The sequence below is a fragment of the Emys orbicularis genome, chromosome 2, assembly GCF_028017835.1.
Source record: "Emys orbicularis isolate rEmyOrb1 chromosome 2, rEmyOrb1.hap1, whole genome shotgun sequence".
NCBI lineage: Eukaryota > Metazoa > Chordata > Testudines > Emydidae > Emys > Emys orbicularis.
Genome location: NC_088684.1, coordinates 58,971,677 through 58,999,357, shown reverse-complemented (window position 1 = coordinate 58,999,357; position 27,681 = coordinate 58,971,677). Strand labels below are relative to the sequence as shown.

At 39.3% G+C, this 27,681-nt stretch overlaps 1 protein-coding gene across 8 annotated transcripts in view; it reads right to left on the bottom strand.

Annotated features, from left to right (window-relative positions):
* EYA1 (EYA transcriptional coactivator and phosphatase 1) overlaps window positions 1-27,681 on the bottom strand; it is a 121,586-nt gene that overhangs the window by 52,776 nt on the left and 41,129 nt on the right. For 3 of the 8 annotated variants that reach the window (XM_065397610.1, XM_065397608.1, XM_065397609.1), the window contains 5 exons: window positions 21,424-21,506; window positions 20,811-20,997; window positions 11,294-11,433; window positions 10,132-10,215; window positions 1,140-1,229 (listed from right to left, as the gene is read on the bottom strand). In XM_065397610.1, coding sequence (XP_065253682.1) covers window positions 1,140-1,229; window positions 10,132-10,215; window positions 11,294-11,433; window positions 20,811-20,997; window positions 21,424-21,506 — 584 coding nt within the window. Of the gene's footprint in view, window positions 1-1,139; window positions 1,230-10,131; window positions 10,216-11,293; window positions 11,437-16,511; window positions 16,521-20,810; window positions 20,998-21,423; window positions 21,507-27,681 lie in introns of all 8 variants that reach the window. The other 5 variants (XM_065397607.1, XM_065397611.1, XM_065397612.1 and 2 more) reach the window with 3 other exon arrangements.

Sequence of the window (27,681 nt, the reverse complement as noted above, 5' to 3'; positions counted from 1 at the left end):
TTCGTCTGTGAGTAGTTTCTTCTCAGATGAAAAGAAATCAAAACAAGGGACAGATGTTGTACAAACCACATTTAAGATCTGTCACACACTGGCATTTTTCAAATGATTTTGGCTCATCTATTAAATAAGGTGTATTTTGTTGATTTTGAAAAGGGAAACATCAGGAAATATTTAAAGGCCAATTGATGCCAATTAACTTTGATCAGCAAAAGTTACATTTGAATCTTTTAAGATTCTTTTGCCTGTCTGGAATAACACACATTCCTAAAATCTAGCAAAACAACAACTTGATGATTAATGCCCGTTGGCAGTCCAACCACAAGCTTGCTCAACAGTGGGATTTTAAATAAACGGCTGTCTTTATGATGATGGAAAACAAATCTGACTATTTTCATGTTTTCTTGTTATGAAAATAGGAACAGAAATCACTTTTTCCGTTTTAAGATGAAACTGCCACACATCATGGTGACAGTCGCTATCAGCAATCCAGATAGTTTTTAGAATGATCTCACAAGAATCCCAAATCCACAGTGCAGAGAGGCTGAGAAAGCCCTTGGCATGATGACACCAAGTACTCTCAGCATGCCACACAAGAGAGGCATAACTAACAAAGAAATCCTAGTACAGTATGCAACAAATTGTACCTACCACTGCGGAAGGCAGAAGACCCACTGTAATAAGCCTCTGAGATTGACAGCATATGCAACATTAATGATTTCCCTTGGGTTCTAGGGTAATATTTCCTCACAGTGGGATGTAACTGAGAAATCTGCACCCAGCTATTGACTGTTTATAGAAGCTTGAAGTTTAATATTTAATGGCCTGTACAGACTATTGAATTCTAATGTTTATAGATGGTTTTGGTGTATCCACTTCTAAAGCTGGTCAATCATGATCATATATACAATAGTTGAATAATCTAAAATTGCACCTTTGATGGCACAAAATACTCTTTACATTAAATAAAAGCATTGTATTTCGGGGTAACAAAAACTGTTGGAGATTTTAAAAATATATGTACTCTAACATTTGCATTTTAAAGTTGTTATACCAAACCAGACTTTCGAGCTATTTGCTATCATGCAATATGAAATAAATGTTAAATAACTGCTCGGTGTAAATAAACAATCAGTACTTACTTCTAAATCATTAAAGAACAGATGTGTGTCTGCCAAATTGAATATCATCTCCTCCATCCGTAGTCCAAGTGAAACTGAAGTAGGTGGATCCTCAAAGAAGAAATGACAAAATATAGTCAGTAACATGCATACTTCATATGCTAGAAGAAATATTCCTCAGAAGCAGAGAATACTGAAGATATCAACTGATGGGTCTGCCTACATAGTTAAAGTTGGGCTCCCCTAAAACCTTGCACCGTAATATCTCAATATGTCAACGTTTTAAAGGACATTTTAAATCTGTTGATAATGAAAACCCTGATTCTGCAACTGGGCAAACCTCTTCACCCATGCAGAGCTTCACTGCCTTCAATGGAGCTCTGAATAGATAGAAGGGGTCCACTTATGCTGTTCCAATTGCAGGATTGGGACCTCCCCTGCCCTCCAAGATTTAAGTACTGTGCACAGATTTAAAACAACCATTGTCTCAATAATACAGTCCTCACTTAAGCAAACTCCCATGAGTAAGAGGATTTGGTCATTAGCCTAACTATTGCCTTTAATAAATCACCATTAATGTTTAATTTACAAACAGCAATAACATATAAAATAACTCCTTAATTCTCTGCAAAACTGTGCTTTAATTATTCTTTAAATATAGCCCACCCATGCAGAATGAACAAATCTATTGTTTGTTATTAATACAGAACACACTAAATTCTCTGCAGAAATTACCATAACAACTTACTCCTTACTGAGTTAATAAACTCAAGAAGTGTGTTCAGCATTGTGGTTACCAAATGCATTACAGATGTTTGTCCTGTTTTGATTTGTATGTGTTTTATATATTTTCTATCTGAAAATTGAAATAAGAGTCTAATATATTTATTTGATGTACATTCCCTCACTTAAAATGCTTTCTCAAGAATATCCGAGAGCATACAAAATACAACCTTCAAAGACTACGTTATAGTGCTTCACGACACAATCAATTAACCAAACATTAGTTCATCAGGAATTACATTTTATAATAAAAACTGGATTGCAGGAACAGTTCTCTTTTTTCTTAAATCTGCTTAGATTCTACAACTGACGAAACTCAAAATGGGAACTTTAATAGGTTTAGCCTCCAGTTTTTTCCTGTATCAATCAAATTAATAGGTTTTTCAACAAGATTTCTGAAATTCCCAAACATTTGTCTGTCACAAGACACTATGCATTATTGGCAAAAAACAGTTGAAAAAAGATCTGTTAATTTGGCAGCTTAGTCTGACATTTCCAGAGAACAGAAAATGAAATCAAAGCTAATCTGAAAGAATATTTTGCAAAGAAGCATTTAGACATGCAGATGTCCAAATAATAAAGCTCTAACACACAGAGAAAATTTTTTATACAATTCACTAACAAGTTGACACACAATAAAAAGTGAGCATTTTTCTAAGTTAAATAAATACTTCTGAACCCCTATAAAAGAGGATTTTAGTGTATTGCTACAACTGCATCATGCCAGTTTGTTGGCAATATTAAGCACTTTGCCCTTACAAATCAGTCTTGTATTTATATTTTGCATCAACAAAAATTTCAGAAGAGAACATTTTGATTCGTACTGCAAATGTGAAGATTCATCTGCTTGCTTTAAAGTATGAATCAGACTACTGTTTTTCCTCTTTTGTAATGCTCGTAGTTTCACAGAACTAAGTTTTATTTTATTTTCCTGGAAGGGATGTGTGTATGTAAGGAGTTAGGAAGGGTCTATATTCTCGTAGAAGCCCTAAGGATGGCTTTCCTTCTCACCACACATGCCATCTTTGTGGACAGTTATCTCAGCATCCTTTATGGTTCATTGGTATCATTTCTTATTTCAGTTGCAGGGATTGCTGTTCAATGAAGTAAAACACTCCCCTCCTTCTAAGGGCTGACTGTTCTAGCCCCACAGAACTCCCAGCTCCTGCCAACCTAGGGAGCTGGGACACTGGAACTATGCACCTGACACTGGACTCCCACACGACAGTACAGATCACTAACACCAAGCAGCACTATGGCACTTCAATAATAAAACACCACCACCGCCCACCACCACCAGATAACTGAACCAGTCCCATTCAAATGTTATGCTCATGCCCATTCGCGACCTTGCACATTATTTGGGAAAACAATGCGAGATACTGGCTCTCCATAGTTGTTACAATGTTACAATCAAAACTTAAAAAAAAAGGGTCTCTAAAGAATATTGTAAAGAAAAGTTGATTTTGTGAATGATTAATTTTAACAACTTTTTTAAAAACACACACTTGAGTCAGAATAGGTATATTTTTAAATTGCATGATGTGGACCATTTAGCTCAAATGTTATTTTAAACTATTACACACAACAGAGAGGGGTTTTCTCTCAAGCTACATTGTTAATTTAACTAGAAAAAATGTCACATCAAATCCCATAAACGCATGACATGAAGCAAAACAGGTTACTTTTAAAATAAAACGTAACTCTTTGATTAAACACCAAATACTTGATTAGAAGGGTTGGTTGTGCCTAAAACTATACTTAGACTGCTGCCTTGGATACCACATTTAGTGGGCTATAAGGACTTCTCTATATTAGGGTTTTAGCCACCACTGTAGCTGCACTGATGTAACTGCACCAATAAAAAACAGGACGTGTGTGTCAACCCAGGGTGGCTTACAGCAGTGCAGTGTGTACTTTGATTAGTTACAATGGTGGCTAAAACCTAAAGATGACAAAGCTAGATAAGGCCAGAATAATATATGACGCCGAGCCCTCTTTTGGAATTTAAAGCTATTAATTGCAAGGCAATTACTGTGAGATGTAACACAATGAAAAGAGGCTAACAATCTGTTCTCATTTATTAGGATTTGCAGTTCAATGTGAGCATCTTTTAAGGAATGGCCACAATCAGGTGCAAATCTCAGAGAAATAAACCACTTAGTTGAAAGAAGAAATACCACTGTTGAATCTGTTAACCAGGCCTTTTCTTTTGAATACTGGCATCAGAGCCACAAACATTGTATATATGTCATTTGCAATTTCTACCCATTTGATGCCTTTGTCAGGGGAAAAATAAGAAGCTGAAAAACAGGAAAGATCACTCTGATTACACAGCTTTGCTTTATTTTCTACTTAGGCTGACTGGTAACAATTGAAGGCTTAAGTGAAACAAGATTTTTGTTTTTCTTAAATCTTTAAAATATATAACACCCCCCGCCCCTGACACACACACACAAAATGTCTTATACGTAAAAGACTATCTCCTTAAAGTATCTAATGTAAAAGTTTGCACAGAAAATGGAAATACATAAGGGCCACAGCATTTCCAGTGCCATTCCAACTGTATATCCACCTGTCTCAAATTATCAATACTATACATGGGGCATCGACTTCTTCCCAGCTTCCAGGACCCATTCAGTAGGCAGCTGGCTCAAAACATCAGGTTTATGTGGATGCTAGCAGCTCCAATGTCAATTAAAATAACTGTTAACCACAAGTGTCGGGGCAGACAGATCTCCCTTTCTCTTTTACACTTAGTTTTTGCCTAAGAGCAAATTACAACATACTGCTGTTCCAAGAATATTTTTTTAGTTAGTACATTTGTATTATTATACTCATTTCAGACTGCTATTTTTGGAAATAGCAACATTTATTTCAGTTGGGAAGAAAAATGTCCCAGTCTTCCAGTTTAAATGCTAACACTAGAGCATGTTTATGATTTTGCTCATAAACAACATCTGAGGGATAGAGGAGAAAACAAAGTAACAAAAAGATAAACGGAGAAGGTGACAAACGGAAAAGATGAAGGAAGAGCAAATGGAAAAGGGGAGCAAAAAACAGAAGAAAAATAGTAGAAGAGAGGTAGAGACCAAGAAAAATAATATATTATCTGTTCAGCAACAGTTCCTGTCCTAGTCACAGGAATCCTCAAGAAGAGCTCACTCAGGCATTAGAAAAGTGGATCAAGAGGGAACAGACAGGTTACAGTGTTGCCATTTCTCACTATATTTAATGCTTTCCTTAAGATCCAGCTCCTCCAGTGCATTGGTTATGTGAGAACCTCAGATTCCATTAAAATTAAGTTTCTAACTCTCCTGGTTGTGGATAAAAGCTTGAAAATGGGAATCCTCAAGGCTTAAAAACCAGAAAGCAAATAAAAAAATATTAAAATCTCATTATTTTTGGACCTGGATTATGATGTTTTTAACAGTTGGGACTGGTAATACTGATGTCAGAAAACTTAAAGACACCATCAACTGGGAAAATCAGATTTCTATCTAAAAATTATGTACCTATTACTGTCACAAGAAGCCCCTAAGATTACTATGCAAGAGGGAAAAGTATTTTTCCCTATTTTTTCCAGTTTGTTCACTGTTGTGCGTTTGACAGCACTTTGGTTGTGATCCAAAGACCATGGAAATCAGTTAATATTTTTCCTATAACAATTTAAATTGTGAAGAACTTGTGGGGCTAATGTAACATAACAAAGCGCACATGAATCTAAAGTGCACATTTTACTATTAAAGCTGGAACCTGCAAGCCATGTACACACCCTGCTTATTCTAAGATGTTCCAATATTCTCTTCCAAAGCAAAGGCTACCTTGAATCACCATCTTCTTCCCATTACTTTTGTTACAACAGTTCCTTCTAATATCAAACATGCTTTGTTCCCACAGGTAATGTCCAAAGAAGGTGGAATAAACTCTAAACTTGTTGTAATGCATGTTGCTTTAACATGGCCTAATTCTGCAATGTGCCAATGAGATCTAGTGTGTATTTACTGAATGGTAGACACATTCTGTCACATACGCATCAGCAGACCAACTAAGCTACATCTCAAGTAACTGGTTTCTATAGTGACTGAAGTGCTATCATGTGTCACTCATCTCCTTTTAACTTGCATATTCAGCTACCTACAGTATGTGTTTATGTCATATTGCTACAAAGTAATAAGTCAGGAATCAAACATCATAATTCATTATAAAATTATTAACCCATAGTTTTTGTCAGAAGAATTTAGGGTTCAATCATTTTGGGCGACACCTAAATACAAGATTGGCATGTGAAATCAAACGAATATTTTGATAAAATTTAGGCATCAGCACTGAAAATATAGGGTTTGATTATATAAACATTGCTCACATTGAGTAGCACTTGTAGTCAACAAGACTATTTTTTTGAATGTGTATTACTCACTGTGACTAATAAACAAGTAGATTCCAATGATTAAGAACAATTTTATATATCTTAGAATACATCAGCCAATTTTACTTATAATTAGCGAAAATGAGGATTTATTAACATAGTAAACCAGTTGACAGAAGAGTAAACCAGTAAACTGAAAAGTAGTGTTTGACAATCCTATGCTAACCTTTTCACATAATAAAAAAAAAACAATTACTAATTGTTCTTCGAGATGTGTTGCTCATGTCCATTCCATGCTAGGTGTGCGCACGATGTGTGCACAACTGCTGGAGATTTTTATCTTAGTGGTATCCATAGGACCAGCTCTAGTGCCCTCTGCAGTTGTGCCCATATGCGCTGGTATAAGGGTCACCGCCAGCCCCACACCCTCTCAGTTCCTTCTTGACAGTAACTTTGACAAAGGGGTAGGAGGGTAGGTCATGGAATAGATATGAACAACACATCTCAAAGAAAAACAGTTACAAAAGGTTAGTAACCCATTCTTCATTTTTCTTCTTCGAGTGCTTGCTCATGTCCATTCAATGCTAGGAGACTCACAAGCAGTGCCCCAGAGGTAGGCTCAGAGTTCTTGAATGTGCTGACTGCAACACTGCTCTTCCAACAAGGGCATTGTCTTGGCCCTGTTGGGTGATGCCTTAGTGAAACGCTAAGGAATGAACCAATGATCAGGTTGCAGCTCTGCAGATATCCTGGACTGGTACCTGCAGGAGGAATATGGCTGATGAAGCCTGGGCTCTTGTGGAATAAGTGGTCACAATGGCTGGAGTTGGGACATTTGCCTGCTCATAGCAAGCCTGAATAGAGGCAGTTATCCAGGAAGAGCTTCTTTGGGATGACCGAGGTAGCCCTCTCATCCTTTCCGCTATTGCTACAATGAGTTGCGTGGATTTGTGGAAGGGCTTAGTTCTCTCAATATAAAAGGCGAGGGCCTGCCTAACGTCCAACGTATGAAGTCGACGTTCCTCAGCGGACTTTTGAGACTTTGGGAAGAAGACAGGTAGAAAAATGATCTGGTTGTGTGGAATTGTGACACCACCTTTGGTAGACAGGCCAGATGGGGGCACAGTTGGACTTTGTCCTTGAAGAACACCGTGTAAGAAGGTTCCGATGTAAGGGCTTTGATCTCAGAAACCCTTCTGGCCGACGTGATAGACACCAGGAAGGCAGCCTTCCAGGAGAGAAGCTGTAGGGAGCACAATGCTAACGGCTCGAAGGGGGGCCCATGAGCCTTGATAAGAACAGGTTTGAGTCCCAAAGGGGTGGGGTCAGCTCTCAAACTTTAGGATAGAGTCTTTCCAGCCTCCTGAGAAACCGGATGTTTATCTGCTGGGAGAACACTGATCTGCCATTCACTGGAGGGTGAAAGGCTGAGATGGCTGCCAAATGAACCTTAATAGAGAGCCAGACCTTGGCTACTTTAGGTGGAGCAGATAGTCCTACATATATTGCAGAGGAGATCTGGATGGAGAGAGATTCTGTTCAGAGGCCCAACAAGTGAAACATTTCCACTTGGCCAAGTAAGTAGCCTGGGTGGAAGGCTTTCTACTCCTCAGCAAGACCTGTTGAACCTGATTCGAGCAGACCTGTTCCTCAGGGTTCAGCCACGCAGCATCCATGCAGTCAGATGTAGGGAGGCAACGTTTGGGTGAAGCAATGGGCCGTGGTCTTGTGAGATCAAGTCCGGGCGAAGTGGCAGTGCGAGTGGCGCTGCCACTGAGAGGTCCAGAAGCGTGCCGAACCAATGCTGGCGTGGCCACACCAGTGCTATCAGGATAATCCTTGCCTTGTCTCATTTGATTTTTAGAAGAACCTTGTGAACCAAGGGGATTGGAGGAAAGACATACAGTAGGTGGTCTGCCCAGGAGAGCAGGAAGGCATCCGAGAGGGAACCTGTGCTGTGCCTGCACAGCAAACACAGTAGTGATGACATTTCCTGTTCTGTCTGGTGGTGAATAGGTCCACCTAGAAGATGATACTGATGACCTCTGGGTGAAGAAACGAATTGTGGCACGAGGAAAAGGCAACGAGGTGAATTGCATGTGAATGGGAAGCTGAATGTCCTTGTCTTTCCTAGCTTGGGGTCCGAAGTCCCTGCAGATCTGGCATTTACCTTAAGTGATTCCCCCAGGCACTTTAGACATCGAGAGTGCAGGTCACTCACTGGCATTAGCTTGCTGCAAGAGGCACACGGCTTTAAGCCCGAGGACATGGGCATGCCCAGCCCCTGGGATGACAAATGTCTTGACGATAGGGACGACTATTTACACTTCTATAAATACTAACTCTAACTAAGAACTATGTAGATTAACTACAATAACTACACTCAAGAGGCCTTGCCACAACAAGAAGGATCGTTCCAGCAACCGTCACAGGCGGTAAGAAGGAACTGAGAAGGTGCGGGGCCAGTGGCGCCCCTTATAGCAGCACATATGCATGTGATTCCTATGGATGCCACTAAGGGAAAAATCTCTGGCAACAGTGCCCAGGGCGTGCACACACCTAGCACGGAATGGACATGAGCAAGCACATGAAGACGAAAAACTGATACAGAATTATAACTTAAGAGCTTTATTTCAGTAGCAATGGATTCCAAGTTGGTCATCTTTTGATTTTATAAATCTTATAAAATGGATTGTAACGTGTGTGCAGTATGCTGCAAGCTACTAGACTATCTATTCATTCACTTATTACTTCCAAAATTATTCCAAAGTCAAACATGAGAATTCCTTAACTACACACAAGCAATTAATGTGATTTTTTTAAAAACAGATAATATAATCAATCTGGCCTGTAACAAGACAGATTTAAATCAAACAAGAAACAGATCAGACTTCAATTGCAAGCCATTTTGTTTTATAAAAACACAGAGAATTATGTAATCTTTTCCTAGGACACATCAATTCACAAACTGCTTTCATTCACTTTACAACTGCATTTCTCTTGTGGCAAGTGATTGTGAAACCACTATTCCAAAATAACATTCAAAACTCCTCCTACATTTTTTAGGACATGAATAGCAGCAAGGTTAAACTCACAAGCAGACACTTTAAAATTAACAATTAACATTAAAATAAAAAATTAAAGTGTGGACAAAAATATTACACTAATCTGTCCCAGACACAAAAATAATTTTCCCTCACTTATAGCCTATTTGAGGCATTCAAATGTACTATTTCATTATTAGTGTGCCAAAAGGAAATGCAATACCTTATCCCACAAGTCACTGAGCACTTCCTGAAAGGAGCTGAGCCTTTGTCACTCAGGGCTTGTCTTCACCACCGCGGAGATAGACGCTGCTGCAAACGATTCTGCAGGTGTCGATTTAGCGGGTCAAGACCCACTAAATCGACAGCAGGGCGCTCCCCGGTTGACTCCGGTACTCCAGCTTCCCGATAAGAGTAAGGTAAATCGACTGGAGAGCGTCTCCTGTCGATGCAGCGCGGTGAAGACATCGGGGTAAGTTGACCTAAGCAATGTCGACTAGAGTAACTTAGTTCAACTTACCCCGTAGTGAAGACACGCACTCAGAAAAAAGCCAATGGGAGCTACAGACACTCAGCAGCCCCTATGATCAAACCTTTAAGTGGCGCAATTATTGCTTCCAATAAAGTAATTTTTCTCTTATAGAAGGTAGGGAAGAAATGGAGGTGAGAAAAGTCCTCTCTCTCTTAGTTTTTCTACCTACCTATACTTCAACATTAGTTTGTTTCTCGTGACATTCCCCTAACATACCGGTCCTTTCTGTGGAACAAAACACCTATGCAGCAGCACATTATTGTAAATTAGTTCCTTGACACTTACCCTCCCATATCTGTTAGCATAGGACCCTGTAAGCAAGGAATGAAAAACGATGATTGTCTCATCCAAATCCCAAATGAATACTCTCTGTAAAAAAAGAACCAAATCAATGTGTCCCTCTGTAAAGTTGATACTTGAATCAATAAGTGTACAAATGAGAAAACTTTACTGAAATGGTCACATACTAACATGATGGTTTCCTTACTATTTTCAGAAAAACTAACAAATTGCTCCAGAACGGAGTAAAACAATCTGCTAGTTTTGTACTACAATTACTACTATACTAAATTATTCTGTTAAAATATAAATATAGTTATTGTTAAATAAACAAAAATAGAATAGTACAGTATGTTATTCAAAAGCCACTTGTGGGGAAAATCTGAAATACATTAAATAAAGCAATTGAAAATGAAATCTATCAGATTTAAATCTTCTTCTGTATAGTATTCAAACTAAACAGCCTTGTTAAATTTCTATTCAGTATGACCTCTGAAACGAAAACAAAAGGGTGACATTTCTAAAGCACTTATTACTTTAGGAGTTTAAGCCCACTTTCAACAGCACTTAGGCACTTTTAAAAATCTTTCCCACAATAAATTGCATCTTTCCCATTTAGCGCTAGTTGGCAATGTTATTTTCCCCCAAAATTTTGTTTTTATCTAAATTTTCCAAGAAAATTTTGACTTTTGGCAAAAATTCAAAAACCAAAATAAACATATTTCGTCTCCCTGGACTGACAATACCTCCCATGATGTACAACAGTCTTCCTTACTGCCAAGGGGAGCTAGTGGATCCTGGGAGTCCCTGGCCATGATGCATCATGGGAGATATAGTCTGGCCAGGGAGTGCAGCCCATCAAAGAGAATGGGGACACGAAGCCACTACAGCACTATGAGGCACTGTAGCAACATATCCAAATGAAACGTTTTTGGTTTCGATTCATTTTTTTTTTTTATAAAAAATACCAAAGTTTTCCACGGAAAGCAGATTTTTTCATTAAAAAATATGTTTAGCTGAAAACTCAATTTCCATTGAAAAAGAGTTAAGGTGGAAAATGTTCCACCTGCCATACTGTCATTGTATTGCTGATCTGTAAATAAATCCCGCTCTTCAAAGCATTGTAAAGATAGCAGAGTCTACAGTAAATACAGGGTATATAACATACCTCCAGGTCAGAGTCAGGTAGTGGTGAAGGGTTATTGTTTCTTCTGCCTCGCCCACGTGACTTTCCATCGGAACTGCGACGCAATCTATCTGAATCAGAATCTTTAATGGGCGTTGATGGACTGTGGATTGTACTGTATTCTGCTGTAATAAAGAAATTACTTTCACCTTTCAGTTTAAAATCCAGGGGTCAATTTTACTTTGTTTTATTTATTTCTTTAGATTTGATGTTAAAAAAATATAACATCTGTACAAAAGCTCTGAGTGCACTGACAATAATTAGGTCTGCATTGACGATAATTAGGCCTACAATAACCACCAAGCAGCAATACAACTGATATAAAAATCAACTAACTCCACCCATCAGCAGCGTTAATTAATCAGACAGAAGTAACAATTTACCTCAGCTAACTGACAATAAAAATGGAAAAAACTCCAGAAAATCTTCACAACTCCAAATCATACACAAGAACATACCTCTTATCCTTCTCCAAAATCCCTATCAAAAATTTTAAGTTTGTTGTAATTTGGAATAATTTTTTCACCTTTGTTAATCTCACTCTGGGCCAAATTTTCAAAACATCTCTCTACCATTATCTCCACAATGACTAGTGAGTGCAAAGTCACAGTGCAAATGATATAGATTAGAATTCTAATATTAACCTTCAAAACTTTTAAGAACAGGAAAGTTAATAAGACTATAAGTCACTTTTTTTGTTCAAAGGAATTATTTCTAAGTATAAAATGAAACAGAGGCAAAGAGTGCTGGATTGCTCCAGATAAGGATTAATTTTTTAAAATCGGCCCTATTTTTTTACTCCTTATATTTTTGAAGATATTCTTCAAAGACCTCCTCAACACTGAGATTACTGGATGAGTAATTTCAAAATAGGACACAGAATCTTTCCTAACAAATGCATGATATATTATGTTTCAGCAAAATGTATAAACAAAAATATTTACTATTGTTACACATGTAAGAAAAAGCCTGATATATGTTTTGCTGAAAACATTCCTGTGGCAAGAAAATATGTTTTTGATGTAAGCAGAGTCTGAATGAGCTCTCCCCTGACATCTAGTGGTGAGCTGTGGAAAAGGACTTCAGGAGCTGATTTCGTTTGCATGAACACACCCACCCTGCCTAGGTGCTCAGCATGATGGGATTGCTTGCCCAAATTATCACTTGTGGCTGGTGTTGGATCCCCAGTCTCCTTGTTATTGGGGCAGGAGTAATAAAAGGTTGTTTTCCTTGTTGTGTGAACTGAGGGCAGCAGAACTGTACCTGGCATACCCCAATGGAGGGACTCGCCCTCAACTGAATAGCACTCGCTAGGCAGGGGACATGAGTTCCAAAGCCCAGTGAGTGGGGAGAGAGGTACTTGTTCTGTGGGTCCTATTTAAGGGTCCTAGACACCATTTGACCTTTCCTTGCCCCACAGTATAATAAAAGAGCTAATTTAGACTCAATTGAGAGTCTTGTTACAAGGCATCACTCATACCTAGGTCTAAGTATTAGACCTACTTTGGGACAGTGTCTCTGATGCAAGAGACTGGCCAGTGTGCACCAGCAGTGAGACTCCCACCACTAACAGCTGAAATCACTGAGAGCTGTGTTAAGTGTGGGGACTTGAAGACATTTTGGCAAGTGGCCAGCCAGGCGGCTGGTGGAAAGGCACGGCCAGCAGGGCCCCACAGAGAGGCACGGCAATCAGCCATTGGGGCAAAGAGTGAGTGCCTGAACAATGGAGCGTGTAAGGCCTCCTTACCCCCTCCCTTCCACCCAGGGTGGGAGGTGAACTCTGTGAATGAACCTCTGAACTCTGGGGCTGCACTGGACAAAGACAGCAACTGTGAGTAGGGTGCAGAGAAGGGATAGGCACATTAAAGGGACTTTTGGGTTGCTGGACTTAAGAACCTGAGGGGAAAAGGACACTGCCCAACTTACTTGGGGGTGGGTCTTTTGCTCATGGTTTATGTTTATGAACCCTAGTTACGGTGTTTTCCCAAATTAATGCTGACTTACTTCCCTCCTTTTATGAAAAGCTTTTGCTACACTCAGACTCTGTGCTTGCAAGAGGGAAAGTATTGCCTCTCAGAGGCACCCAGGGGTGGTGTGTAATTGTCCCAGGTCACTGGATGGGGGCTTGAGCCGGTTTTGTGTTGTACTGTTGAAAAGAAACCCCTAGATACTGAACCCGGCCCTGTTGCTGCTGGCGCCACCTGGCAGAAGGGTTACACTATTCTTAACATCCTTAGGTTCAACAATATTGAGGTCTTGAACAATGTTAACCAAACAGATATCATGTCATAGTTGCTGGAACTAGGCGTACTGGGGGTGCTGCCACACCCCGTGGCTTGAAGTGGGTCTATTATATACAGGATTTACAGTTTGGTTCAATGGCTCTCAGTACTCCCACGATAAAAATTCTTCCAGCACCCCTGTATCCTGTGCAAATTATTCTTTATGACTGATTGCAGGGAAATGTGAAAATTTACCTTTCATGAGATAAGTAGTAGGGTTTGGATGCTGGGTGGTATTTTGGATCTCTTTTTAATTCCTCTCTTCAGAATTTTAGTTTCAAAAGAGTAACCTCTCATATTTCGCTTCCATGGCCATAATGAAAAGATTTCCAGACATTTCTCATGAAGGCAGTGAGAATTTCCATCATGCAACAACACAGATACTGATTTCTTATTTCATTGGACATCAAGATTAATCATTTCTCAAGTTCAGTAAGTCCTGATGCTCATATCAATATTAATTTAATATGTGCAGCAGTCTATCTGTATATAAACAAAGTGCTGCAGTTTGGATGGATGGATGGCAATCCTTTCTCACATGAGTAACCCTTTCTCCTAATGAAAGGGTTAGATTAAGTTAAAGGTCCAAAAGCCTTTGAAGTCAATGCAACTACTCATATGAGTCAGAATTACTCAAACAAGTAAGGATTGTGTGTACTGAATGAACAAGGCTGATATTCTCTAAGACATGTATTTGGTCCTCAAATTTGTACTTAACTTAAACAACTAAATTAACCTGAAATATTCTAGAAGAAAAAACAACAAACCAGAATAAAATATACAATGTTAAACCATATGAGAGAATCTCCAAAAGGGACTCAAGTCTGAAATCGGATTATTTTCATGTTGAACTATAAAAATAATTCAACTGTATAAAGCAGATATGTAATCTTTGAACAAAACACAGAAGTCATTGTTGGATACAGTTATTTAATTTAAACTTTAAAAATGTAATTTCCTAAACAATAGCTGGCATGTGCATTCCAATATAAACTCCATTATATAGTACATTCCAACATAATATTCAAATTAATATTTTGACTGAAAACAGTCTTCTTCCTGGGAGATGACATCATAAGTAATACATTATAATATATTAATGCAAATACATGCTTTCAAATAATACTTCTTCTCTACTTTTAAACTGACATTCACCGTTAATTTTTTAGTAGCTGTAAATTTTTAAAAAAAGGAAAAAATACAGTAAATCCGTGTTAAAAGTGTTCTGACCCAACAACAGACATTTGTTCAATAACACAAATAGAACCAAATCTTTCTAGAGATGGGGCATGAGTTTCAGAGGTGATGAACACTTGCATTTCCTATAGACTTCAACTGGAGTCGAACCTCTGAAAATTTATTTAGCCATCTAACTTCAGGTACCTAATTTTTGAAAATTCTGACCATAGAGCCTAGCTGCCCAAGATGGTAAATTATTGTTTTTTGGGTACATACCGATTGTCCTAAATAAGATAACAAGTATATGTGGATGGATAACATGGGGAAAATGTAAATGAAGATTTAGTAAATGATAAGAGAAAACATATCTAAAGGAGTGTGCATGGGTGTGTATGTGTCAGTGTAATAAAGATATGTTTCTACTTTCACAACAGACAAGTTCAGTCAAGCTTATTGGGTAGAAAATACTAAACACTATGGCCCAAATCCGGGATGGATGGTGATCTGTGTGGGTACTTTTAGAGGAATGGGGCACAATGGGGGCCAAGTCAATACAGGGAAACACCATGACCTGTGTTATGCAGGTGGTCAGACTAGAGAATTTAGGATTTTTTTTTTAAACTGTAAATGTAAATTCTTTGGGGTAACCATTAATTTGGGGGTCATCTAAATTTAAAATATTTGTCTATTTGCTTATAGCATGGATGTTTGACTAAATTATACTAGTACTATCTGGTTAGTGTTAGCTCCAGTTTATTTTAAGTTTCCAGCTAGTCTTCGACTTAGCATATATCATTCTGTCATAATTTTACATTTATTGTGTTAACAAAAGTACAGGAATTTCCCAGACAATCAGCACAGTGGTCCATTTATCTCAGAATCTTCTCTCTTTCAGCAGCTTCAAAAGAAGGTGCAAGAAACCTTGTAATGGAAAGGTACTACCTACTGAAGAAGTTTCTTCCTACTACCAATCAGTCAATGTTTTCTCTCTTCTAAATTATTTTTTTAAAATCCTACTGAAAATAACTATGGATGTTCTATCTCTATATATTTTATATTTGTCCTCAAGCTATCTTGTGGCAATGAGTTCCTTGAGTTAATTATGTGTTGTGAGAAATATTTACTTTAATTGGGTTTTAAATTTGTTGCCTTCAGTTTAATTGAATGCCTTCTTGTTTATGAGAAAAGGTAAATAGGAGCACCCAATGTACCTTCTCTATGCCCCTCATTATTGTACGTAATACCATTTTTCCCTTACATAGTCATATTATAAATATTTTATGTTCTATGTATATACTGTACTTCCCTCCTACATCTATATACTATATATTTAATCTTTTATGTTTATGGAAAAAAATCAATAAATAAGATTAAAACATTACTAATGTGCTATAAATATAGCATAGAACTTCACACTACAGCATATGTTTCTGTTCAGTTATTATGGAAAGGCTTTGCCTATATGAACTCTCGGCTCTGGTTCACTCAACTACTTCTGATTTACTGTTATGAAATCTGATAAGGAGAAGGAGTCATAGTGGCTTTTTATTTTGCAGCACTGAGCATGGCATGGTACTAAAGAAAAAAATGTTTAGCCTATAGAGATAAAACAGTAACCTGTGGTTCAGAATAATTTTAGCAGGCTAATTGAGTTATTATTATTATTGTTTGATGTTGCAGTGTGTGAGCAATATAAAAACAACCTGCAATATCTTTTAAACATACTATATTATGGAAACCAGGAAAATCTCATAGGGGCCAATCTCAAGAATAATGCAACTCTTTCTTCCTGGAAATGTAACTTAATAAATTATGATTGTGGTTTCATGTAAGATAGGAGGATAACTCTGAGTTACTCACTATTTCTAAACTAAATTATTTAACACAGTATAAAATATAGAAAAGTTAATTGAGAACTGCACAAACCAAGGATATCTATGTCACAAACTATGATGATAGATGGATATGGGAGAGAAAATGTTTCCAAAGTAAACTTAAATATCAAAACTCAACAGAAATTAGTCATTTTCTAAACTGTAGCTGCTTTAAAATTATGCTTTTCCCTCAAGAGATTTTAAACGTTTTAGAATTAATACTCCTGTTACACAGTTGCTCTAGTAATGACTTGCCTAAACACTCCAGGGATTGCATACAGGACAGGAACATGCTGTTCACACTTCAGTGGCTCTAGAATGAGGCACGGTGTACATAAAAAATTAGCTCGACCTAGCTACCTCGAAAATCCACACCCTTGAGTGATATAGCTAAGCCGACCTAACGCCTGGTGTAGACAGCGCTAGGTCGATAGAAGAGTTCTTCTGTTGGTGCAAGAAGTGTCTACACTGAAGTGCTACAGTGGTGTAGTTCCAATGCTGCAGCTGTGTACTCCATCCCTGCTCCACCTCCCAAAATTTCATTTTTAAAATGCAGTAGACCCAAAAAGATGTGTATGTACATGAATAAGCCACCCCATAATCTTAATTGCAACCTTTTTGCAAGTGTTTATCCGTGTGAACAGTCACACTGACTTTAAAAGAACTACTCATCTGAGTGAAATTAAGCACATGCACACGCTGTACAACTGCGAGCTTAGACTGTAAGCATTTCAGAAGTGGGACCATGTCTTTTCTACATTCTCTGAATTGCCTAGCACATTGGGGCACTACATACCCACATGAATGTGTCTTTAAAATACTATGGGGGTTCAACTGAGGCATGCCATAAGCCCCGACTAAGGGGCAGTTCAAAGTTGCGCTGCCTTTGGCCAGGATCTAAATTGTGACTCAGAGTCACCGCTTGGATCCTGATTCCCTCCTTGTTTCAAGGTGGAGCAGGAAGGAAAACAACCTGTGCTAGCCCTATATCTTGTTCTATTGCCATACCAGCTCAGTTTTCCTGGCAAGCTCAGAGACAAGACTCCATTCATGCCCTGCCCCTGCACAAGAAGGGGTTAGAGGCCCACAGTGGGATGACCAGATAGCAAGTGTGAAAAATCAGGACGCTTTTTTTTCCAGCGGGTACAGTTATGTATACAAGACAAAGCCCCTAATATTGTGATGGTCCCGATAATATTGGGACATCTGGTCACCCTACCCTGCAGAGGCTTCTCTCCTTCCTTCGCTGCTACCTGTGACACAGCCCCCTCACTCCCCTGTGTAGGGGATTAGGATGAGTTACAAACTTGCCTATAGTCATTAAATCCATAACACAAATATTTCAATTGCAAAGCTATCCCTGTCAACTTATCACACCCAAGAGGGAAGAATAGCAAGTGGAACAAAGGATATACTGTGGAGCAATGGCAGGGCTGGTAACAAATGCAACCACATGTATGGATTCCATTGTCGAAGAGTGAAAGAGAAGCAGAAAGGGGGCCGGACAGAGGACACAGGCCATCCCTGTAAAGAAAGCTACACCAAGAATTACTTTTCCACACAAGTTTATAGACCACACCTTATGGCAGGGGTTGTCAACCTTTTTCTTTTTGAGGGCCCCCCAGAACATGCTACAAAAACTCCAGGGCCTTGGGGGGGCGGGGGGCGCCTTGGGCATACGTGCAGTTTGACTTCTATTTTGGGTGGGCAGGGGCCAGCAGGCGTCGAGCAGGCTCCGCTTGGCGGGGTCTGAGGAGGTAGTGCCACCTCCACCCCCTGACTTACCTCAGCAGGCCACCCCCGTCTGGGTTGTGGGGGGGAGGGGCACGGCACAATCAAAAATTATAACTCAAAGGTGGGGGAGCTCAGCTCAAAAAGTTTGAAAACAGCTCAAGGGGCAGGGAGCGGGTAGTTAGGGGTTGAGTGAGGGAAGGGGGGTAGCTCAGGGTGCAGGGAGGGGGGTACCTAAGGGCTGTATGCGGACAAGGGGGTATCTCAGGGTGCAGGGAGAGAGATAGCTAGGGGCTGTGTGTGGGCAGGCAGTTAGCTAGGGGCTGTGTGCCAGGAGGGCTCCCCCTGTGGTAGATGCTCCCCGAGGGCTCTGCCAGCCACAGAGCCGGGTCCCCCGGCCCAAGCATCTCTTACCAGCTGCGTGAGAAAAGGCGACTGAGGAGCAGATTCAACCCCCTGCAGCAGCAGGAGATGAAGGAACACGGTGGCTGCCTGCTCCATGGCACCAGCCAGAGCAGCAGCTGTCCTGAACTGCCCGGCTCTGGCTTCCGGCCTCCAACCTGGCCAGGGGGCACGGAGAGAAGGAGGTGGAGGGTGGGGAGTGGAGTGCCCCGGGACTGCCCTGCTCTTGCACTGTAGTTTGGGGTGGGGCAACATCTCCACGTCCCCCAACTCTGCCCATGGGCTCAGGGCTTCTGGCCCATGAGGAGCACCAGGGCTCCAGAATTCAGCCCTGCTGCTCCCGGCTTCAACCCCGCGGGTGGTGCTGGGAATCAGGGCTTCAACCCCGGGAGAGGTGTTGGGGCTCTGGGTTTTAGCCACGGGGCCCTGTGGACCCCCTGAAAGGGTTCATAGACCCACTTTGAGAACTGCTGCCTTATGGTACCTCAGACAATTCCTCATTTCTCAGCGAGACTTTAGCTAGACACGGCTCTTTAAAAAAGCAGCTGACACAAGACCTTGCCAAGACTTGTGGAGGTACTGTTTGAAAATGATATTATTAAATATTAAACCAAGCTTTGATTGTGCCACTAATTTTAAGTAAGGCAGGCTAGGTCCCTTGTTTTAACTGGGAACATCACTTTTAAAAAGAAAAGCAACAAACAGTCTATACTTTCCCAATGCAATTTAAAAAAAACTATTTACTGAATCAGAATTATATGGTAAATATATTTTAATAAAAGTTGTTTGTTTGTTTGTAGTAAGGGGGATTTTTTTTAATAACATTATATGTCAGTGAGCCATTGAGAGTATTAAACAACAAACCAAACCAAAGCATAAGTAAAAAAAAAAAAAAAAAAAAAATAGGTGAATCCTGCTGCCTTCCATACACATTCACATGTACTATACAGAAAGAGTCCTGTCTCCTTCGGTAACCTGCTTCCTTCCCAGCTCACCTTCACTAACTGTACAGAAAGAGTCCTGTCTCCTTCTGTAACCTGCTTCCTTCCCAGCTCACCTTCACTAACTGTACAGAAAGAGTCCTGTCTCCTTCTGTAACCTGCTTCCTTCCCAGCTCACCTTCACTAACTGTACAGAAGGAGTCCTGTCTCCTTCTGTAACCTGCTTCCTTCCCAGCTCACCTTCACTAACTGTACAGAAAGACACAGCACTCCCTACATTTTCTTAAGCTATGGATTCATGCACAAAACCGACAGAATGCTGGCAGCTCACATTAAGAGATCACATTACCAAATCCATAGTGCATGTGCAAAGTATGTTTTTTAAGAACTCTTATAACTTTGCCAAATTACAACGGGATTTTTACCACACCACTGAGAAGCACATCTGCAACCTAGGAACTTTACCCTGAGAAATTTCAAGCTTCTGCCATCTACTATTGATATGCTTGAGATATTGGGGGGGGGGGGGGGGACGACACCTTTTTTCATAATAATGAAAAAGGCATTTTTTTTACTCTTCATTTTTAAAAACAGCTGGCCCAGTTTGACTCAAGCTTGCAAAAAAAAAAAAAAATTATTATGGGTTTGGTTATAATATGTGCAATATAAAGACAATCTTTCTAAGTGTACAGTGGGCTAAATCTTGAAGGCCTTTTTGGTTTTGGTTTTACTCATTATTTATTTATTCAGACAAAATTAATGGGATTTGCCTAAGTAAACACTGAGTATAAGGGATTCAGAACTTGGCCCAGTATAAAGGCTTTCCCTTAACCCTAATTTAAAAAAAGTATTAGTAATATTGCAAATAAATAAAAATTACTGTGTATTTCTCTTGAAAACCTTATTTAAAAATTCATCTTAAATTTTCTTAGCCAGTGCTCTATCAAAATCTGTGCAAGAGATACCATACATTAAAGATTTGGAAAAAACAAAACAAAACAAAAAAAACAAACCAAAACCAAACCAAAACCCCAAACCTTTCAACTAACAGAAATGTGGCCCATAGGGATAATAAAATCCATGTAATTACCTGCTGCAGGATCTGTAACTGCTTGACTGGTGACGCCAGATGGTGGTTCTTGAAGCTGGTATGTTGCATTTGTGGAAGGTGGTGTTGGGCTGGTGTTGCTGCTTGTCATATAATGTGACGGGTACGGTGAACTATTATAATACTGTGCATATTGACCCTGGCCAAAACTAGGATAAGATGGATATTCCTACCAGACAAAAAGCAACATCAGAGTTTTCTTTCAAGGTTTTGCTACTTTTTAGTATACATTCCAAAATATAAGTAAAAACACATGTCTGAGTTCCACTGTCTTCACTGGACTGTACACAGTAGAGCTGACAAACATGAGACTGTAAAAGTAAACCTAAATTTCACATACTTTTAGTAAATTTTCTTTCACAAACAGAATATTATTAGATATATTATTGCAGTTATGTAAACAGATGTGAAAAATAACCATGCAGCGAGTTCTTTTATGAGATAAAAAGTAGGAAAAAAATTCCCTTGAAATGACACTATCTTTCTTAGCAAAATCTACTGAGCTTAATATTTTTGAAGGGGAAAGCATTGAGTGACTTGCTAGATTGAAATACAGTTTTGTCAAACGTTTGTTTAATTTTATTTACAAATTTACCTGCTGTGAACTATTAAATCCAGTAGAGTTTGTGAGTGAATTATTTCCTGCATATAATCCTGATGATGTTGTAAAGCTGCTCCCTGAAATGAAATGAAAGATGATGTTAATTACTAAAACACTCTATCTGAAAATAACTCCATCACAGCAAACTTGTAATACTTCCCATATGTTGATCACTTTGGTTGTCATCAATACTAAACATGCAGAAACAGGTAAAGTGATAATTCATTATTTTTGACCCCTATATTTCATTATGTAGTTATTGTATAAGAGGAAAAATGAATCTGATGGAACACCTGTAATTCACAGAATGGAATGGGATCAAATTTAGAAATATCTTTGGTTTGGTTTCATATAATGCCTGTCAGACCTAATGTACTCAACATTGACAAGTGCAAAGTAATGCACACTGGAAAAAATAATCCCAACTACATATATACAATGATGAGTTTTAAATTATTTGCTACCACTCAAGAAAGAGACCTTGGAATCACTGTGGATAGTTGTCTGAAAACTTCAGCACAATCCGTAGCAGGAGTCAAAAAGGCTAACAGTATGTTAGGAACTATTAGGAAAGGGATAAAAAAACAAGACAGAAAATATCATAATGCCACTATATAAATCCATGATATGCTCACACCTTCAATACTGTGTTCAGTTCTGGTTGTCCCATTTCAAAAAAGGATATAATGGAACCGGAAAAAGTTCAGAGAAGAGCAACAAACATGATCAAGAGTATGGAATGGCTTCCATACAAGGAGAGACTAAAAAGACTAGAAAAGAGGCAATTAAGGGGGGATATGGTAGAGGTCATGAATACTGTGGAAAGAATGAATACAGAAGGGTTATTTACCCTCCCCACAATACCAGAACCAGGCGGCACCTGACTAAATTAATAGGCAGATGGTTTATAATACTTTTTCACACAATGCACAATTAACCTATGGAATTCATTGCCATGGGATGTTGTGATGGCCAAAAGTATAATGGGTTAAAAAAAGAACTAGATAAGTTCATAGAAGATAGGTCCATCCATGACTATTAGTCAAGATGGTCAGGGATGCCGCCCCATGCCCTGGGTGACCCTGAACCTCTCACTACCAGAAGCAGGGAGGGGAAGACAGGGGTAGATCACTCCAATTGCCCTGTTCTGTACACTGCCCCTGAAGCTCTGGCACTGGTCACTGTGGGAGACAAAATACTGAGATACATGGACAACTGGTCTGACCCAGTTATGTTCTTACTTAACAAAGTAATGAGCTTTTAAAGTTCTTTTTTAAATAATATTGCAGTATCCATAAGCCTGATTGTGAAAGGTGCTGTGCACGTACAAATCCCACTGAGGTCCATAGGAGTTGTGGGTCCTTAGCACATCACAGAATCAGGCCAAACGTTGTCACTGATTGAGAACTGACATTGTTCTCAGTGCTTTACAAACACAGAGGAAGACTCAGTCCCTGCTCTAAGCAGTTTACAAGCTTGTCCAGTTGTGAAAGCCATTATGGTTCACTAATTGATCACAGATAGCCTTGGGCAGTAAACTTTTATGAAGGGGTTATTGTCCATAACACCAGGAAAAATAAATATACTACATGAACTATCAACATAGATGCCAAAGACTGAATGAACACAGAGACCGAACTACTCCCTCACCACTAGCCACCAAACATAGACAGATGTTTAATGTCTAATCTGAGGAGCCGTGGCTCTAAAAGAAGGGCAGCAACCCCATTCCAAATGGATTGCCTTCACTGGTTATGCACCCAGCAGCAACACTGCTGTGAGGTGAGACATGTGGATACATAGGGAGAAATTATAGGAGCTGCAGAAAGCCTGTTATATGGCAGAACTGCTGAAGTGCTGAGAGGGGGTAAATGAGAATGCAGAAAAGCTGCACATTAACCTGCATTATTTGTTTATAGCCTCCCCTCCTTCAAATCAGTTTTGAAACACAATGCAAACAAAGATATACTGCAATCTAGGGAGAAGAACCTAGGGTAAGCAAATAAGTGATAAGGAAATAAGTTGAAAAATGAAAACAGATAGAGAGCGAGGTGTATAAATTCATTGCTCCCTAGCACTGCCACATTACATTATTGGCTGAAATGGGTCAAGATCATAGCAACCTCCAAATTGGTGAGACAGTCTTTGGTGCAATTGACTGAGACACTGACATAATCCTGAGATTTAACAATAGAGAAGACTAGTTCTCAAACTTTTGTACTGGTGACCCCTTTCACATAGCAAACCTCTGAGCAACCCCCGCTTATAAATTAAAAACACTTTTTTATATATTTAACACCATTATAACTGCTAGATGCAAAGCAGGATTTAGGGTGGAGGCTGACAGCTCGCAACCCCCCCATGTAATAACCTGGCTATCCCCTGAAGGGTCCCAACCCCCAGTTTGAGAACCCCTGGGTTAGATGACTCTGATGCTGTTGCAGGTTTGGGTTAAAAAGATAATGATGAGATTAAAAAATAAATAAAAACATACTCTGAACTAATTCCAGGCTTCACATCTAAAATGTATGTTAACTGCAAGGAGTGCAGATCGGGGTGCTTGCTCTTCCCTTTTTTTTTTTTTTTTTTTTTTTTTTTTTTAAATAAGCCATGTCAGGAACAATGTACATCCCCAAAATCATGGGGCAAAAATATTAAAACAATTAAATTGTGAAAGTTAATAAAAACTTGCATACTCCATGGCCACTGAAGACCTTGTACACAGTGGGTGTGGGGGATGTCCAACCGTGTTCTGAGTAAAAATACAATCTGAATGTAATGCAAGAGACAGTAACCGTAAGAAATATTTAGATTTTTTCCTATAAATCTTCATTACTTTCCACTATTACTGGTGCGGCTGCACAGTGGTTGATAGATGCTCATAAACCTGTGAGCTAAATCAGAGTGCTTCAGCAGAAGAGTTTGCATCCATGTTTAGCACTAGGTACAGAGAAATACTACTAATGAAAAAATACAAGAATTTAAAATTATTTTTTTTACGTTATCATAAGCCAGAGAGTCAGAATGAAGATGCAAAATCTTTTAAAATGCAAAAGTCTTCAAGCTTTTTTTACTTCCATGAATGCCACGGTTAGGGGAAATAAGATTTTTTTTTTTTTTTAATTCACTGATGCAGAAATACATGTACAAGCATTATAGGTTTGTCATTCGAATTATTCTGAAAAAGAAGTACCGGGCCTCTCATATTTTAAAAGTTCTTCTTTAGTTACTGCATTATCTTTTCACAATGTGTGTTGGCAGATAATTTACAAGAGCAAAAGAAAAAAGTAATTGCACCCTGGTCAACATATCACCAAAAAATAATAATAATAATAATAATCTCTTTCATCTTATGGTCAGCATTGGCTCCTATAGAGGAGGGGTGGGGGCCTCACAGACCATAACAAACATGAAACAGGTTTCTCAGAAACTGCTGTGTGGGCCACCCAGGGCTACTGGCCTAAAAAGTTGTTTTTAAAATACTTCAATTTTGCCACATTTTTTAATCAGTTGTGTCATGGCACAGAGCATACTGTTCCTGTATTAGATGAACAAAGAACTGTGAATATTTATGAAATATATAGGCTTACTGCAACAAACTGGCCAACCATAGGATTTCTAATGTGATAAAAGCTGTAAATTGTGGGTCAAAGGTCTAGTTTGCAAAGAACAAGGACCCACATTAAAGCGAGGAATCTCAGTCAGCATATGAAGAATGCTGGAACCTGCTGGGACTAGTATGCAGCTCCCATGTGTAGAACTTTTCTCCAGTACTTCTAAAATAGGCAGGATGCTGTCCTCCCCTGTGTATTTTCTACAGAAGTCCATTTGCTTTCCTTGATCAGCCTCCTTGCCATGGGCTATGTCTATCATCAGGGCACAATATATGTGGCAGAAGTTGGGCTTTTCCCTGGAGAGCTGCACTATGAAGGCCAGATGGGCTATTTAAACCCAAGGTTTCTTTCTCTTCCTTATGCTGTTTAAAAATCTTTGGCAAACTCTCTATTTTCCCTAGTAACTGCTTGTCCATCCAGCACAATATTTTTAAACTCCATAATAATAACTAAATACCTTAACATTTACTTTTTTATGGATGAATTCCCAAACCCATTGGTTAGTATAGTCTGAATCACAACAACCTGTGTAACTAAAAGAATAGCAGCACTCATAAATTTAACACCACTACAGCTGAATGATACATTGATACAAAGTAATATACACAATTAAATACAGACAAGGGCTTATATTTCTTTGATTTTTAAACAGAACTGCATAGCTGCAAGTGTGGTCCTTCACTCTGCTTTTGATTCCCTTACACTTTTCTAAACCCACCACCCCCAGCCTTCTCCCTACTCCATTTAATCTGACTGAGCATTTCCCACATGTACCATCAATTCAGAAACTATGGGCTCAGGGCTACAGTCTTTAGTCAAGTGACTGGTCCTTTGACTCCAATGAGACTGCTTACATGAGTAAGAACTCAAGGATCATACTTCGGAACACTTACCAAAAGCGGAGTGAGAAGCATGGTAGTTAGGAAGAAATAATCCCCCCCTCTGAATGTAAAGATGAAAAATTCAAAACAAACTGAAGCCCAAGTACCAAGATAATGTCTGTGTGGATACTCACACAGCCATATGCCTCATGATTTTCAAAGTTGGCAGCTTTTCCCTTACCTATTGTTCAGCTACTCACCATGCCAGAATTTTAGTATGGACAGGCAAGGCATTGTGTAATTGCCCGCACATGCACTACAACATATCTACATTTCAGGTGATATTTGCTCCTAATGGGAAGGGCTAGCATAGTGGCCTCCACACAATGTATGTGCTGCAGGTGCGGGTGGTAATCCTGACACAAAGGGAGGGGGGGAGGAGGTGTGGTGGCAGTGCAGGCACACCAGCAGTTCAGGGTTATCTTGCAGCCCTACCTGTAACAGAAAGGGATGCCACCAGAGGCACCAGCCTGGTGGGTTGTTTATGGAGCAGGCCAAAGGGTCTATAATTTTGATTCAGTGGTTCAGAAACCACACTAAGGGGATGAGGAGCAGTAGCAGCTGCTATTTCAGCCTCTGTGGAAAGGATGCCTTGAGAACCTGCAGCCTGCCCATGCATTCGTACGGGGGGAAGGGGAATAAATCCATTCCCACTCTGGAGGTCTCTGAACAAACAATGACGACTGTGGTTTTGTGTGGGGAAGCTTAATTCCAACCTTGAAGAGTAATTTAAAACTTGAAGCTGTTGAATTTCCAGAACTAAAATTGTGAAGGGGAAACAAACATTCCTGTTTATTCCTAGCACCTATCATGTCAGAATGAAAAATTCATAGATTCAAAGACTCCAAGACCAGAAGGGATCATTGTGATAATCTAGTCTGGCCTCCTGTGTAGCACAGGCCATAGAATTTCCCAAAAATAATTCCTATGGGAAATATTTTTTTAAAACCATCCAATCTTGATTTTAAAATGGCCAGTGATGGTGAATTCACCATTATCCTTGGTAAATTGTTTCAGTGGTTAATTATCCTCACTGTTAAAAATGTACACCTTATTTCCAGTCTGAGTTTGTCTAGCTTCAACTTCCAGCCATAGGATCCTGTTATACCTTTGCCTGCTTGACTCAAACCCATTATGAAATATCTGCTCCCTGTGTAGTATTAGAGATTCTAATCAAGTCATTCCTTATCCTCCTCTTTGCTAAGATACATAGATTGAGCTCTTTGAGTTTATTACTATAAGGCATCTTTTCTAATCTTTTAATCATTCTTGTGGCTCTTCTCTGAACCCTCCAATCTATCACTATCCTTCTTGAATTGTGGATACCAGAACAGGACACATTATTCCAGCAGCAGTCAAATCAGTACCAAATACCAAAGTAAAATAACCTCTCTACTCCTACATGCACTCTACCACTTAACTACATGCCCTCTCACCAATGCAGATATACCCCCCAAAATTAAGCTAGTACCAAGTTTTTAAAAATATAGAATTAACCCAATTAAAAGACACACTAAAAAGATAATGACAAGGAAAACATGGTGTAGAAAAATCCTGTAAAATATTATTCTTACAACAGGTTTTTCCAGATGAACATTTAGTTTGCAGCAAGCTGGGGTGTAACTCTACCCAACACAAGCCTGCTACACTAAGTCCTGCTGACATGCACTAGCAGTTCCTAGTGCACTTTTATCTAATCTGCTTTCAAAGTGGGGTAAACCAAAGCATACTAAGGAACCATTGGTGCATGGTAGCAG